At 38.9% G+C, this 14541-nt stretch overlaps 1 protein-coding gene across 3 annotated transcripts in view; it reads right to left on the bottom strand.

Moving 5' to 3' along the window:
* The window catches only part of OCA2 (OCA2 melanosomal transmembrane protein), a 216333-nt gene that overhangs the window by 147090 nt on the left and 54702 nt on the right, over nt 1-14541 (bottom strand). For all 3 annotated transcript variants that reach the window (XM_058185917.1, XM_058185920.1, XM_058185918.1), the window contains exons 5-7: nt 12745-12802; nt 11979-12051; nt 1165-1313 (exon numbers count right to left, since the gene is read on the bottom strand). In XM_058185917.1, coding sequence (XP_058041900.1) covers nt 1165-1313; nt 11979-12051; nt 12745-12802 — 280 coding nt within the window. The remainder of the gene's footprint in view (nt 1-1164; nt 1314-11978; nt 12052-12744; nt 12803-14541) is intronic.

Below are 14541 nucleotides of genomic sequence, written 5' to 3'. Positions count from 1 at the left end.
TAAGGATAAAGAATCAATGTGTCAGGGGATCAAATTAGAATGGTGTACATTCAACCCATGGTTTTCTGTTTGCTTTAAAGGGTGGGGGAAGGGGATGTCTAGGAGAAAAATGTTTTGAACTGGTTAGGTTTCATCCTCCTTTTCTCTACCTTTTGTTGGGAAGAAAATAGTAAATCATACCCTCTGCCTGCTCTCACTGTATGGGCAAAACATATGCATGTATTTAATAAATATTCATATAATAAATGTTGCCTATAGACGGAAGATGGTAGTTTTAAAAAAAAGAAACTGGTATATTGTAAAAAACAGAGAGAGATGCAAAATGTCTAATTGCAGTTGGCTGTAATTATACTGAAATTGCCTATACCTGGAAGCTCTCCAGATTTCTTACTGCCTTATAACTATGCATGCTGATCTCCTTTCTTGCTTGTCTATGTAAACTAAGCAATTAACCTTATAAATTCAAACATTGAACACTATGCCTTCAATGTTCTATCATCCAGACCTGTTCTAATGTCTTTGTTTACTAGTGAAATGGCAAAGTTTCCATATATGCCATGTCAACTTTTAATATGATAGAAAGAAGAGATGTAAATGTTATCAAATCCTTTTAAACTGCAGGCCTCTACTCCTATACCTGATAACCAGTTAGAAATAATTAAGATGACATGGCACACAAATAAGCATTCTTGGCCCATTTGCCTTGTTAATACAATTTTCATGCTGAAATCTGCTTTAGTCTCTAGAATCTTCTGCATCTTTCAATGCAGGGCTTTTGATTCTTCTCATATTGCCTCAGGGGTGCTATTCAGCAGGTTCTGGAGAACTAGCAGTGGAAATTTTGAGTAATTCAGAGAACTGGCAAATACCACCTCTGGCTGGCCCCAGAGTGGGGTGGAAATGGAGATTTTGCAATATCCTTCCCCCAGGAGTGGGGAGGGAATGGGTATTTTTCAGTATCCTTTCCCTGGAATGGGGTAGGAATGGAGATTTTGCACTATCCTTACCTGCCACGCCCACCAAGCCACACTACACCCACCAAGCCACGCCCACAGAACCGGTAGAAAAAAAAATTGAATTCCACCACTGTATTGCCTGATAGGATTATGAGCAGATCTGTAAGTGGTGGGGGGGGAGAGAAGATTCAAATTTTTAAAGTCTTACTTGCTGTTGAAGTCTCCTGTTAGGACTGGAGTCTTCTATTTGTCCAATTTGAACTACAATATAATCTTTTGGTTGTCGCTCGGTTACAAAGGGCCCTCCCAGTTCTACCTTTAAAAGAGCAGAATCACTGAAACTGCTAAAGTTCACAGCTGATAGAAAGACAGTTAAGGACTTCACATTTTTCTATAATTGAAAGACCTATGATCTTCTAAGTTATGAGTTTTCTGATGCCACCATAAAAAACTAATCATGGTATTATCCCTTTTCCTCATTCTAATGTGATCTGACTTTTTACTGTCCCTGTAACTTTATATAGTTAATATAATTAATTCAAAAACAGGAAACTACTATTTCAGAGATTTAAAGAACATGTCTCTTTGAAGAGCGCTCTGCCTAAAATTTTATTAACTCATCTCTGATGAATGGAAGTAACCATTGTTAAAAAGGAAAGAGAAAAAAGAAAGAAACTTCCTCAGGAGAAAATGTGGTTTGTCTTCCTTCTTCCTCATTTTACTTATAAGATTGAAAGATCTAGATTCCCTTGATATCAGGAAATCATTGGCGGGAGAGACTTAGCTTAGAAACAGTCTGACAAAGACCTTACTGCAGTTGGAGAAGATGGGACTATGATAAATAACAAAAAATATTCTTCCTCTAAATTCCATTTTTCTCTACCCTGCATATTCATGGAATACTTTGGACAACATGTTAGTTTCTTCTTCATGTCCCAAAAAATGGGATAAGCACATATAGAACCATATGTTGTTATGACTGTCCCAAGTATTCCTTGACAACATTGGTTTTTTCATCATTCTTGTATATATTTTCTGGCACACAGAAGTTGCAGGGTTGTTTCCCAAAGTTCCCAAGTGGTTTCAATACAACATACTGAATAGGTACTGGGTGTTGACATGGCAACTTCCCATACTAGGGTCAGATCCATATGCAACCTGGCACAATATATCAAAAAGTTGTGCAGCAAAAGGTGGCATCAAAAATTGATAAAAATTATTACATCCTCAATCACAATCCATATAGATACACAGTAGATAGATGATAAAGCGATACAGGTAGAGGACAGAGAGAGAGAGGGAGGGAAAGCGAGAGAGACAGAGGGAGGGAGAGAAAGAGAGAGAGAGAGAGATGCACTTGTAGAATCTCTGTTTATGATAGATCTAACTCTAGATCTAGATCTAGATTTTCAAAACCAATCTTCTTTACATCCATCTATCTATATGACAGAGACATCTTAAAAATAAGAATTGGATTTTAAAGATCTAGACATCCTACAAGTATATTTTTTAAAAAATCCTCACTATTGTTATACTGTATATGCTTTCCAAATAGACCAGACATTACACTGCCTTCAGCTGTCTACAAAAGTAGACATATAATATTGCTACACAAACATAATCAGAATATTATACATTTGTTTTCATAACTGTCTGCAACTTTTAAAATATTGAAGTTTTAAATGACTGCTATAATTTCCAGGTTGATTTGTTTACAGTGCACTTCAGATCTTGACTCTTTGAATTGTGGTTCAAAAGGTTTGCTGACCTGTATTAATTAACCTAGCAGCTCAAAATACTTTGACAGCCTGTAGCCAATTTTATAATATAGCCATAATTTGTATCCACAAGAAGCTTCAGGTGCACATAATTATAGCTGCTTCCTTGTTCACAATATGACTAAAATATACTCTGTAATTACACAAATGGCATATTCAGAAGCCATTATAAAAATTCTTCAAATTATTGAAGATAAAAATGGAACTCATTTCACAATATATTAATATAGAACAAAGTGGCCAATGTGTAATTGTTACAGCTTCATTTGAAATGCTTAACCAGAATACTTATGGTTGTGTGTCAGTTCAGACAAGAAATGCAATTGACCTACTGAACAGAGCATTTTAGCAATTAAATTTAATATTCAAAATGTTGTTTTAATGGCTTAAAATAGATCTAGAACTAAAGTCTTGGATTATTTGCTCCCTGGGATATCCATCTAGGGGCATTTTGACATATGTATTCCTGAAGACCATTCCCCACTCTGTGCTCATTCCCCATTTATTTCAGATACTTTTTCCTCTTACTTTCCTGAACTTTCTTTCCTCAAATACTATATTGACATTGTGGATTATTTCCTCAATAATATTTCTTTCTCATTCTCTAATCATTTTCTTAATATTTCAGTTCCTTCTATTGAGAAGAAACCCCAATTCTTCATCTCCTTTTATTGTCTTCAACTTCTGAAAAATTATCATAATGTGTGTAGCTTTTTCATATACTGTTATATATTTCAGGTATTCATTTCATTTGCTCCATTTTTATAAATTCAAAATTATCCAATGTGCAGAGTTCCTCCATAAACAAGACAAGAATATAGATGGCAAAGGTTGTTCTGTTGAAACAAAGGGCTTTCAGTGAATGTCTCACAAAAATTTGAGTTTTAATTATTTTTTGTTCAAACATGTAGTCTTGAATTACCAACATAGCTTTCATAAACAGACAGATACAATTCAGCATGGCCGCTTCAGACATGGCCAAACTGAATTTATTCAATCAATCTGGCAGGTACAGATAGGTGAGAGAGCCAAGTAGTTCTGTTCTGTTAAAATATCAATATTCTCAGCATTTTTTAGAGAAGCTATGGGAAGTATCTCAGATTCAAAATCATTGGATGTGGGAACAATCAAATCTGATAAATTTATCTGTCAGAATCACTTCCATCCTGTTGCTAAGAAAACTGTATAAATATGTCCAGAAGATGAGTTTGACTCAGAGCTATTTTGACCTGGTATAAAAATTATACCTCTTGTATAAATGTTATATTTCTGGTATACCTCTCAGTTTGACTCAGAGGTATTTTGACTTTGGGTATATATCACCAGAAGATGAGTTTGACTCAGAGGAGACTTTACCTTTAAAATCTATCCATTAAGCATCTGTTTAACTATTACTTAATTTGCTTGCTTATCTATTTGTCTGTCTTTAATCTTTAGTCACAATTCAAGAAACTTTTCAACACATTCAGAAAAAGTCAAGAATTAATTTTCAAGTAAGCATCTTGTGCAGGTAATATGAACCACCAAGCTAGGAATAAATCACATACTTCTCTATGATCTGCTAGTTTGAATTTTGGTTAGCTGGTTTATTTCATAATTCACAGCACTTTTTTGTACTTTAGTGTTTTATTATTTCTTGCTATTTTATTGCCTTTCTGTTTTACTTTCTGTATTTTGCTATTCTGTTCTTTGAACTTCTCTAGAGGAGCCTGAATACTTAGGGAAACAGGATGTGGCAGGATGATAAGCTATGAACAAATCTATTTTTTAATGTTGAAAGTGGAAGACAAAAGCAAGAAATCCAATTACAACAACTTCAGCAAATTCTTTTTAAAATGTCAGCAAAAATTGTTGAAGCATGAATTTAGGATCACAGTATGCTAATCGTTATACAAAACCCCTAAAAATAATCTAGTAGCCCCAAAGGAAATGGCACATAAGATGAAAACCCTTTGAATATATAAAAAAAAAACTGTATTAGAATGGCAGTACAAAGGTCTGTAGTCATCCAAGGTGGAGGATGACTTTTAGGAAAAAAAATTCAACCAGAGGATCATGAGAATGTAAGCTCAGTACCACCCCATTTGTTTCCAGTTCCAATTTGCATGCCATGGATTGGTACACTAAAATGGTGGTTTTAATTTATGACCAACTTTTAACTTGCTATCAATACTAAAACAGATGAAATTAAAATATATATGTAAACTATAAAGCCAGCACCAAAGTTATGTAACAGCAAATATAGAAACCCTTATAGGAATGAAGTGTAAAGCTGGAAATAGCAACAGAGTTGATAACAAAAAGAGAGAGAAAAAACAACAGTATACTATCAAAACCCTTCCAAAGCCAATCAGCTCCTTCTCTTAGAATGGCAAACCTATATACCATATTTTCCTGAAAATAAGACCCAATCTTATTTTCTTTTCGGCTCCAAAATAAGCAGTAGGGCTTATTTTGGGGGTGTCTTATTTTTTTTTCATGTACAGGAGGTGGCAAGTGCAGGGACTGGTGGGAATGGGAGTGCTGCTACTGCCGAGCTGGCCCTCTCTGTCTCATTATCTGCTTGCCCGCAGACCTGCCTGCTGGCCTTGCTGCTGCTGGGACGCTGGAGCTCAGGTCTTGCTCAGGCTGCTGCTACAAAGAGGCAGAAGGTCATGGAGTATGCCGGGATCACCTCCCCCTCCCCCTCCCCCATGCCTCTGCCCAGCTGCTGGGCCAGCTGTACCTGATGCTGCTGGCCTCATGGGGGCTCTTCTCCCTCCTGGCCATGCTGCTCTTGGCCACCCTACTGGGCTGCTCCTTCCTGGCACAGGGCAAGTCAGCCCAGATCTATGACCTCCAGAGCACCTTCCCCCACTGCTGGCCTGCCATAGCCCCTTCACTAGCAGTTGCCAGTGGAACCATGCCACGTCATCTGCCATTGTCTTTTGGCTCCACCTCTCCCCTGCCCTATGTGGATTTGGCAGGCAGGAGCCCTGCAGTGGGACAGATGGACAGAGGAGGGAGGGAGATCACCCTTTCCTTTGTGCCCCAAAACCCCATCTTCCTTGAGCCCCCAACCCCATCTCTGTGCTGGAAAGGTGAGCAAGATGTGCAATCAATGCTACCAGTATGCCGGGCAATGCAAGCCATGGTAAGAAACCCACCCCGACCCTCTTGGCTCCAGGGATGATCCTGGATGGAGAGGGTGGGGTCTCTGGGGCAGAGGCCACCTGGTGCAGTGCTTTGCTGCAGCTCCAGAGAAACCTCCTCCTTCCCCATGCAGGATTGCAAGGCTGGAGGCTTCTGCAGCGTCCGCCAACCAACCCCCATCCTGTACCAGCAGCGGCACCTGCTGCTGCTGACCTTACAGAGGATCTTCACCCTCCTGGCCACACTGTTCTTGGCTGGGTTGCTCCTGCAGTGGATTTCCAAGGCCTCTGATTGCTTTGCCTGGCTTGCTTGCATTACATGGCATAACACTGAGTTGTGCATCTTGTTCATTTTCCCAGTGCAGGGGTGCAGGTGGGGGTTCGGTGGCCAGGAAAGATAGGCTTCTGGAGTGCAAAGGAAGAAGACATGATTTCCCCCTGCCTCCTCTGTCTGTCTGTCCCACTGCAAGTCCACCATGGAAGTCCTGCCTGCCGAAGCCACACAGGCAGGGGATGGGCCCAGCCTGAAGGTGACAGCAGGCAAGGAGGCCTGGCTCCACTGGAGACTACTGGCAAAGGGACCCTGGCAGGCCAACAGCAGGGGAGGTTCTCCATAGGTCGTAGATCTGGGCCAACTCTCCCCACAAGGCTAACAGCAGCAGATGCAACAGGCCCAGCAGCCCGGCAAAGGCACAGGGGAAGCAGACGATCCTGACATGCCGCACAGCCTTCTGCCTCATTGTATGGCAGCCTGAGAAAGACCCGAGCCTCTGGCCTGGTGGTATGGGCCAGAGCCACAAGGTGGTATGGGCCAGAGCCATGGGCCAGAGCCACAAGGTGAACTGCAGAAGAGAGAGGCCCTTGGCTGCGAGGTTGCCTGGTGCCAGAAACACCGCCAGGTTTCTGGAGAGATGGAATGAGAGGCAGCTCCTGGCCCTCGTTGGTTCAGCCAATCCATGGGGCCGCAATTAATGGGCGGAGTCAGGTCCATGCCAAGGTCATGGTGGCACTTTACCCACATTGCTGATCCCACCACTATGCCAAGTTGTACCATGCCACTCTCCCATGCACAGACTTGACCACTGGAGTCATATTGGTGGGGCGGGAAGTGGCCAAGCCTCCATGAGGTTATCAGGGAAGGGAAGAAACCATCATGCTAAGCACCGCCTGAGGGGTCGCTGCCTTTTTTTGTGAGGGGACACGTGGTTGGGTGGGTGGTTGTTGGCTGTTCCCAGCCTGGAGGATGGGGGAGGAATAAGTTTTCTCCTCTAGCTTCATTGCCCCTTCCTCGGCTGGTGTGGGGGGATTACAGCTTCGACTCAGGCCTTCAATTTTTGTGGGCTTCTGAATCAGTATACCCAGAAGTCAGGTAGAACACCCTCCCTTTAGTTACTTTTTTTTTTTTTGCAGTGTTTTATTTTCTGCCCTTGGGTCTAACCTGTTTGGGCAATTTAAACATCTGACATGCCCGCCCACTCCGTCCCTCTGCTTGCCTGTGGCTACTGCCAGAAACTCACTTTGTGTTGCCCACATCCACCTCCTTCAGCTGCACCCACTCTTCCTCCATGCCCACCTCCCTTCACAAGGGCTTATTTTCAGGATAGGTCTAGTTTTGGGGAAAACATGGTACTATAGAAATTCCCTTCTCTCTCTGAATACATAATGTTACAAACCAGAAGAGGTAGATGGCATAATCATTAGGTTATAATTCACTCCTTAAGTAAACTTTTGACCTGCCAAGTCTATACAAACAATTTGCACTGGCTATCCAGTCAAAATATGTGACAGAAGATTTTCTAACATTGAAGCAACCCCCCCCCCTCAAAAGAGTTATCCAAATGAGGAAGTTCTTGGCAACTTTCAAAACTGCACCATGTGAAGTCTTTAAAGATCAGCAAATGTGATGCTTATGTGTGAAAGTGTTCGCTGACATATTTCTTGCTCATGTTGAATTATAATTATGTCTTCAAAAGTTGTGTTTTGGAGTATGAAGACTAATACTCTAATGGTATTGTGCTTTTGCATTTTGTATTTTTCTGTAGGCTTTTACAGCAATGCTGGGATATTTTAATGCCTTTAAGCCCTTCAATGGATGAAGGAAAGTATAAGAAGAGAGAATTATGCATGATTTTCTATCCCTTCAGGTTTCACATGTTCATTGGAAAGTCTTATACAGGTTTTTATCCATGATTCCATGCAATTGAGCCAGTGTTTTTCAGCTTTCGGTTATTAAACTAAACATTAGTGGAGATGAGATGAAGTGGAATGTCTCCCAAATTTTAGGTATTTAGAAGGCTAGTCATAATATTTATGGGTATAAATGTTCAATTCAATTGAATAATATCACTAAAGGCTGTACTTCTCTCAATGTATCTGCAATACAATTCTATAAAAGGATTTCGTGACTATATTTCCCTATGCAGAAATTTGCATATTTAAGTATAAATGTGCATAGGTTCCACTTTTGTGGAGGTAGGCACTCTTGTGCTCTTATGCATGCCCCTTACAGACCTCTTAGAAATGAAGTATGGGTTCCAGACAGGCAAGCTATATTCAAGAATTGGTCTAGCAAATGTTTTATATGCTCTGGTTAGTAGTCTAGTGTTTCTGGAGAAGAAGTTACGCAAGATTAAGTTTACAACTCTTAAAGCCTTTTTTGCGATTAGTTGCAGTGGGCTTTGGCACTTAGATCATTTGATATGAAAACTCCAAGGTCTTTAACAGGATGAGGGTCATCAACAAGGTAATGTCCATCGAACTTGTATTTAGTGTTCTGATTCTTTTTTCCAATGTGTAAGACAGAGCATTTGCTGGTTAAGATTTGGAGTTGCCAAGTTTTTGACCATTCCGACGCAAAGTCAAAGTCTTTTTGAATGGTAGCCGTATTGTTGGTAGTGTTAAATAGTTTAACATCATCAGCGAAGAGAACACAATTCTTTGGTAAGTAGACTGACATTGTTATCACAATAAACAATTTATCTATAGGATGCATATTCAGTAATAATAAAATATTTATCATTAGTCCACCGTAAGTGGAAAAACAAAGGGCAGTTTTCTCCAATAGAATCTGTAAAATGACAATTTGATTGTTTCATCTCTTTGTCCTCCATTTGTCTGTATTACACATTATAATTCTGCATACAACTGAAGTTATTAGGAACACAGCATGAAGGAAAGTGTAGTAATGAATGACAAAGTAGAGAAAGTAATTTAAAACAATTCAAGTTGTTTGTTTCATTGGGGTAAGAGACATTTAAGCCACTTACCCAAAGCTTGTGACACTGGTGATGATTTTAAATCTATGAAAACTAGAATAGTTTGTTTGGTAACCATAAACAATAAAATATAAAAATTTGTCCAATTAAAGGTGGGGAGGGGAATGAAGGTAATTTCCCAGAAATATCTCTCAGATACTGATCCTTCATATTGCTGGAATGCTGTCAGAGATCATTTTAATTGGTCAAATATCCTGATTCAGTAACAGTATTTTACATGGGATACAGAGATCAGCTACCATCTTAATGTTTTTGTCAACCTTCCTAGTTCAAACACAGAAGCTTTCCAGATACTTAATATAGTTTGGCTTGATAAGAATCACTGTAGAAAGAGGCCACTTTTAAGTCAGAATAGAGCTGGAATAGATCTTGGAGGTCTTCTGAACCAACCCCCTGCTCAAGCAGGAGACTCTAAACCACTTCAGACAAGTGGCTGTTCAGTCTCTTCTTACAAACCTCCAGTGATGAAGCACCCAAACTTCTGAAGGCAAGCTGTTCCATTGGTTAATTGTCCTCACTGTTAGGAAGTTTCTCCTTAATTCCAGGTTGCTTCTCTCCTTGATTAGTTTCCATTCATTGTTTACTGTCCTGCTCTCTGGTGCTTTGGAAAATAAGTTGACCCCCTCTTCTTTGTGGCAGCCCCTCAAATACTGGAATAGTGCTACGATATCATCTCCTTTTCTTTAAATTTGCTAAATAAGGACTTAAGGAAGTTGATTCCACCCTTTCCCATAGCTTCTTAGATACCTTGCTCATGTTCCTTGGACGGTGTTAGATGAAAGCTGGTTGTTGATATAATTGGCATTCCTGCTGTAGAAAGCGCCCAATGTAACTCAAACTGTTTTCATGATCTCCATGTTTTTTCCCAAAATGGAATAGTCTCAAGTTATATTAGGAACTGTCCACCTCCTTAGATATAGATATCTGGAAATTCTTTTCAAATAATATGCCTAGCAAAAGCTTCTGGTCTCAAACAAAAGACTGTCTATACAAATGCTTTCCATTGTCAAGCTTTTGATCTTTTAAGTCAATAAATCACCAAGGAAAAGGAACAGCAACCTTACTGTTTTGGAATGTTACACTAAAGCTATTTAATTTGAATCTTTGCCAGTGTGAGCAAACTCATCAATAAAGTTTAAGAGCAAATCTTAATAGACATGAAAAATTCCCATTAGTTACAGCATGGTCAAGGGGGTTGATGATATTAGGAAGGATATAATTTCTCTGGTTTAATATCTAACAATAACAGCCAATCCATCTTAGCAGGACACCAATTGTACATTAGGGAAATAGCCAAGCAAGGTAAAACAATAAAGGGTAAAGAAGAAGAGGAAACAAGATCATTTGAAGCTGTCAGATTCATCACTCTTCAAATATTTTATCAACTTCTTACAGTACTAGGGAAGGGGGAGGGGAAGAGAGGAGAGGAGAGGAGTTCAGCAAATATCTATCAGCAAGATCTCTGAGATAACCTTCACATGTCGTTCATGCACAACATTCACACTCTCCACTTTTCTTGATTTTCCCAACCAAGCATCCAAAGCCAGGTGTGTGTGTGTGAGGGAGGGAGGGAGGGAGGGAGTGGGAGGGAGGGAGGGAGGGAGGGAGAGAGAGAGAGAGAGAGAGAACAAGAACATCCTTGAGTTTAGGGAGACTCACTGGATTAGGGAAAGAGGCCAGCCTAAAAGTCAATCTTTAGCAGGAGGAAAACTATTTTATTACAAATGAGGATGTTTAAAATGATCAGATTCTTGTTCTGATGAAGCACAGTAGGCCTTTATCAATTGCATACCACAGCAGGCTACCATTACCAATAAGTGAGAGAAAAACAAAATGAAAGAAGGACAATTTATATAAAGTACCCTGTGAAGCATCTTCTGTCAACCCAAACCCAAAATAAAGATACGTAATACAGCATCGTTGACATGAGTTCGTTGCAGAGATGCAGAACATGTTACTTCATGTACTGCCAATTCTATTCCACGTTCTCACCTAGCCTTCAAAATATATATCAGTTCACTTTACCTAACATCTCTCACTGCTTTGTAATGGTAGTTCTGTTCTATGCACTCCATCCAAGTGTTGCTCTTATTGCTATGCTGAACTTTTTCTGGAATTCACACCATCTGGAATTTCTTCTAAAATTCACAACTCAAGCTACAAAGCCAAGTCAATAAAAAATGAAAAAGCATCCATCACAGGTCAACAAAATGCTATGCCAAGCATGCTGTTTACAGCATCTGACCCTATGTTGCTGAACATGGATCACTACTCTGAAAGCCTTTCTCAATCTGTTGCCTCCCTGATATAGTATCCCAAGCCAATGTTCTGATAGAAATAATGGGACTTCAAGTCCCAAACTGCATTTGGAAGAGAACAGGTCAGAAATGCCATAGAGTAGTTCACAATGGACATTCTGCATTCCATGCATCATTGCTGGGTGACAGTTATAGCTGTATATAAAGCACAAGGTACATTTTAATTTAAAACTGAACATTTGGTTTCATCCAAAGGTATTAGGCAATCTATGATGGTTATATTTCTGAAAGAAACATTTCAGGGAGAAGCTAAAGGAGATATGAAATCTGATCTTCAATACCACTTGGATAGTGATCTTAGAAAACAGTTTTGCAAATATATTAATTATTGATTTTAAAAACAGTGAAGTACTTACTATCAGAATCTCTAAAGAAAGAAATCATTCTCAATATTTAATTGAGCAAACAAAATAAAAGTCTTTAAATATCAAGCAGGTTTTTGAATTGGCCTATTGTCAGCAACTTGGCTCTACACTATTCTGCTGTTGTGTTTTCCAAAAAGGTAACAGGTAAAGGATACTGTAAATGTCCACAGGTGAAACAGCCAGCATCTGCCAAGATGTTCTGTTTTCAGGATGAATACTAAACAAAATCTGGGGATACATTCAATAATTGTATTTCAGTTAACAAGTTCTTAAATAAACTCTCCCTAAAGTTGTTTCTATTGAAAAAATAACTACAAAGAACAAACACTTTTTAATCATGATTCCCTAAAATGCCCACCTCTTCCATGGCCCAGTTCCGAATGGGGTGCAGACCGGTACTAGGCCACAGACCAGGGGTTGGGGTGGCCCCTGCTCTACTTCATTGCTGCCGAGCCACTGCTATTTTTCCTATCCTTTCCACAAAAGTGCACAGGTAGAAATATACTCTTTGCTGTATTCTTGGTATTAGAGAATGGCATGGGGAAAATATAGAGTTTACAATAGAGCATAAACATTGTTTTCTTCTCTATTATGCTTTCTAATCTTTTATTTTTAAATTATATTCCAATAGAATGTTCAGGGGAATACTACCGGTATTAAAGAAAAAACAAATAAGCAAATAAGATTATTACCAATATTTCTCCTTTATTGCTATTTGTGTTCAGTAACATTTCTTTCATTATTCCATATTGAAATAGGAAGAGGCAAAATCTGAAAAGCACCTTACCAATGATCTCCTCAAAATTGGAGCCAGGCTCAGGAATTATTAATAAAACATCCCACAATGCTATTTTGTAGGCCTTGCTTATACTATCAGTTTTAGCTTTTGAATAGGTATCACTCTCAAAATTGAATACTCACAGAGCATATAACTACAAAGATAAAAAGGCACGAAACCTTTAGGAGTTTTAAGCAGCATCTGTAAAATAAGAGGAAAGATTCACAGAGAACGCCAGCAAATAACATAAGCCATGAAGTCATCAAGGACTGTGTTTGAGAACCTGAGAAAACGTGAGTGATTAGACAAAGATTACAGAATTTCTACTTATGAGTTTTTAAATTGTTTTATGCTATAAATGTATAAGAAAGTTCTAGGCACTGATTCAGTCAATTAAACTCAGAACTATCTAACATAATTGGTTGCAACTCTTCAACCTTCCAAAAATAATAATTTCACATTTCTAACTTCCTGGAGACAAAATTGAGTTACAGTGCAAAACACATGGATGTCAATAAAAATACCTCTTGTTCTCATTTTGCAATATCTTGCATGGAGTTCCCAAGGAGATAGGTACCAATGAATGTGCTGCATTTCTCTGATCACTGTGACACCTCAAAATCATTTCCCTTTCCAAAGAACCAAATTCATTAAATATTACAAAATGAAAATGACAGTTGGTCCAGCAGTTAAAGCACTAGGCTAGAAACCAGGTGACTGTGAGTTCTAATCCCACTTTAGACAAGAAAGACAGCTGGGTGACTTTGGACCAGTCACTCTTTCTCAGCCCATAACATCAGGTTCAGATGAAAAGCCAGTGGGCTAATTTCTGTTGAAATTAATGCATCAATACTTGGTTAATTAGGAGGTGTGTGGGGGAAGCAGATACTGTATTTTTAGGAAAATGCCAGGGAAAAAAAATGTAATTAAATTATCAGGGTAAAAAATAACCTCAGTAGGAAACCTTTTGTACTAGTAAAATCAGTGGGCCATAAAGTAAAAGTGGTATTTGGCTTTGGTTTTCCATGATGATTTTGTTGCTTTAAATTGATGCTCTATTTTGGTATACTGAAGATTTTGACCACAGAAAGGAGGGAGATTATATGCAGTTCTTTTTCCTGAATATGTGATTGTTAATATTGGGTGTTTCGCCTGGAGTTTATGGGTGCATTAGTTTTCTTGGGATAGGACATGATTCTGAGTTTTTCTGCCTTTTTGCTATTATTTTCCCTGAATTTGGAGAGTTGTCTGGTGCAATATACATTTTGCCTGGATTTATGTGCGATGTGAGTTTTGCTCGAGTTTCTGGCGGGGAAGAGAGAGATAGATGTATGATGTGAATGAGTGTTTTGCCTTTGTGGGTGGGAATATCAGTTTTATGAGAAACAAGTACTTTGTTTTGCTTTTGTAGTGGAACAAGTGATTCATCATTGGAAGCTCAGAACACATTTAATTTATCTTGACAATATTTTGGGCCAGGTTATTGGGCTCTGCTTTTATCAGTTTTTCTTCTGTGACACAGACATTGGGAGCTCTAAACTGTTAATTCTAAAAGTGTCTTTGTGTTCTTTTCACTTGAATCCACTTCTATAACAGGATTAGTTTTCTGCGCAAATTATTTTTCTTTCAGCATCACTATTTTCTGTTGCATGATTGGTCGTAACATACAATGATAAGTGTTTGCAAATAGGTAAGCTCTGTCCATCTCATTATGGAAGAGGCCCTTTAAAACGCCAAGCAAGACATTTAGAGATACTTGACCTAACTGCTAATTAGCTAAATAACTCATGTTTTCCTGCCCATGTCATGGATATGTAATGGTAATAGCAGTAGACTATACAATGCAGTCTACATTTTGTCCTGTTTACTAATGATGAGAAAGATTGAAACAAAATGAAATTTGGCTATTCTATATGTAATACATATATTATATCTGACAT

This window comes from Ahaetulla prasina, chromosome 5 (genome assembly GCF_028640845.1).
Source record: "Ahaetulla prasina isolate Xishuangbanna chromosome 5, ASM2864084v1, whole genome shotgun sequence".
NCBI lineage: Eukaryota > Metazoa > Chordata > Lepidosauria > Squamata > Colubridae > Ahaetulla > Ahaetulla prasina.
Note: the sequence above shows the minus strand (reverse complement) of the source record. Positions and strands in the feature narration are given on the sequence as shown.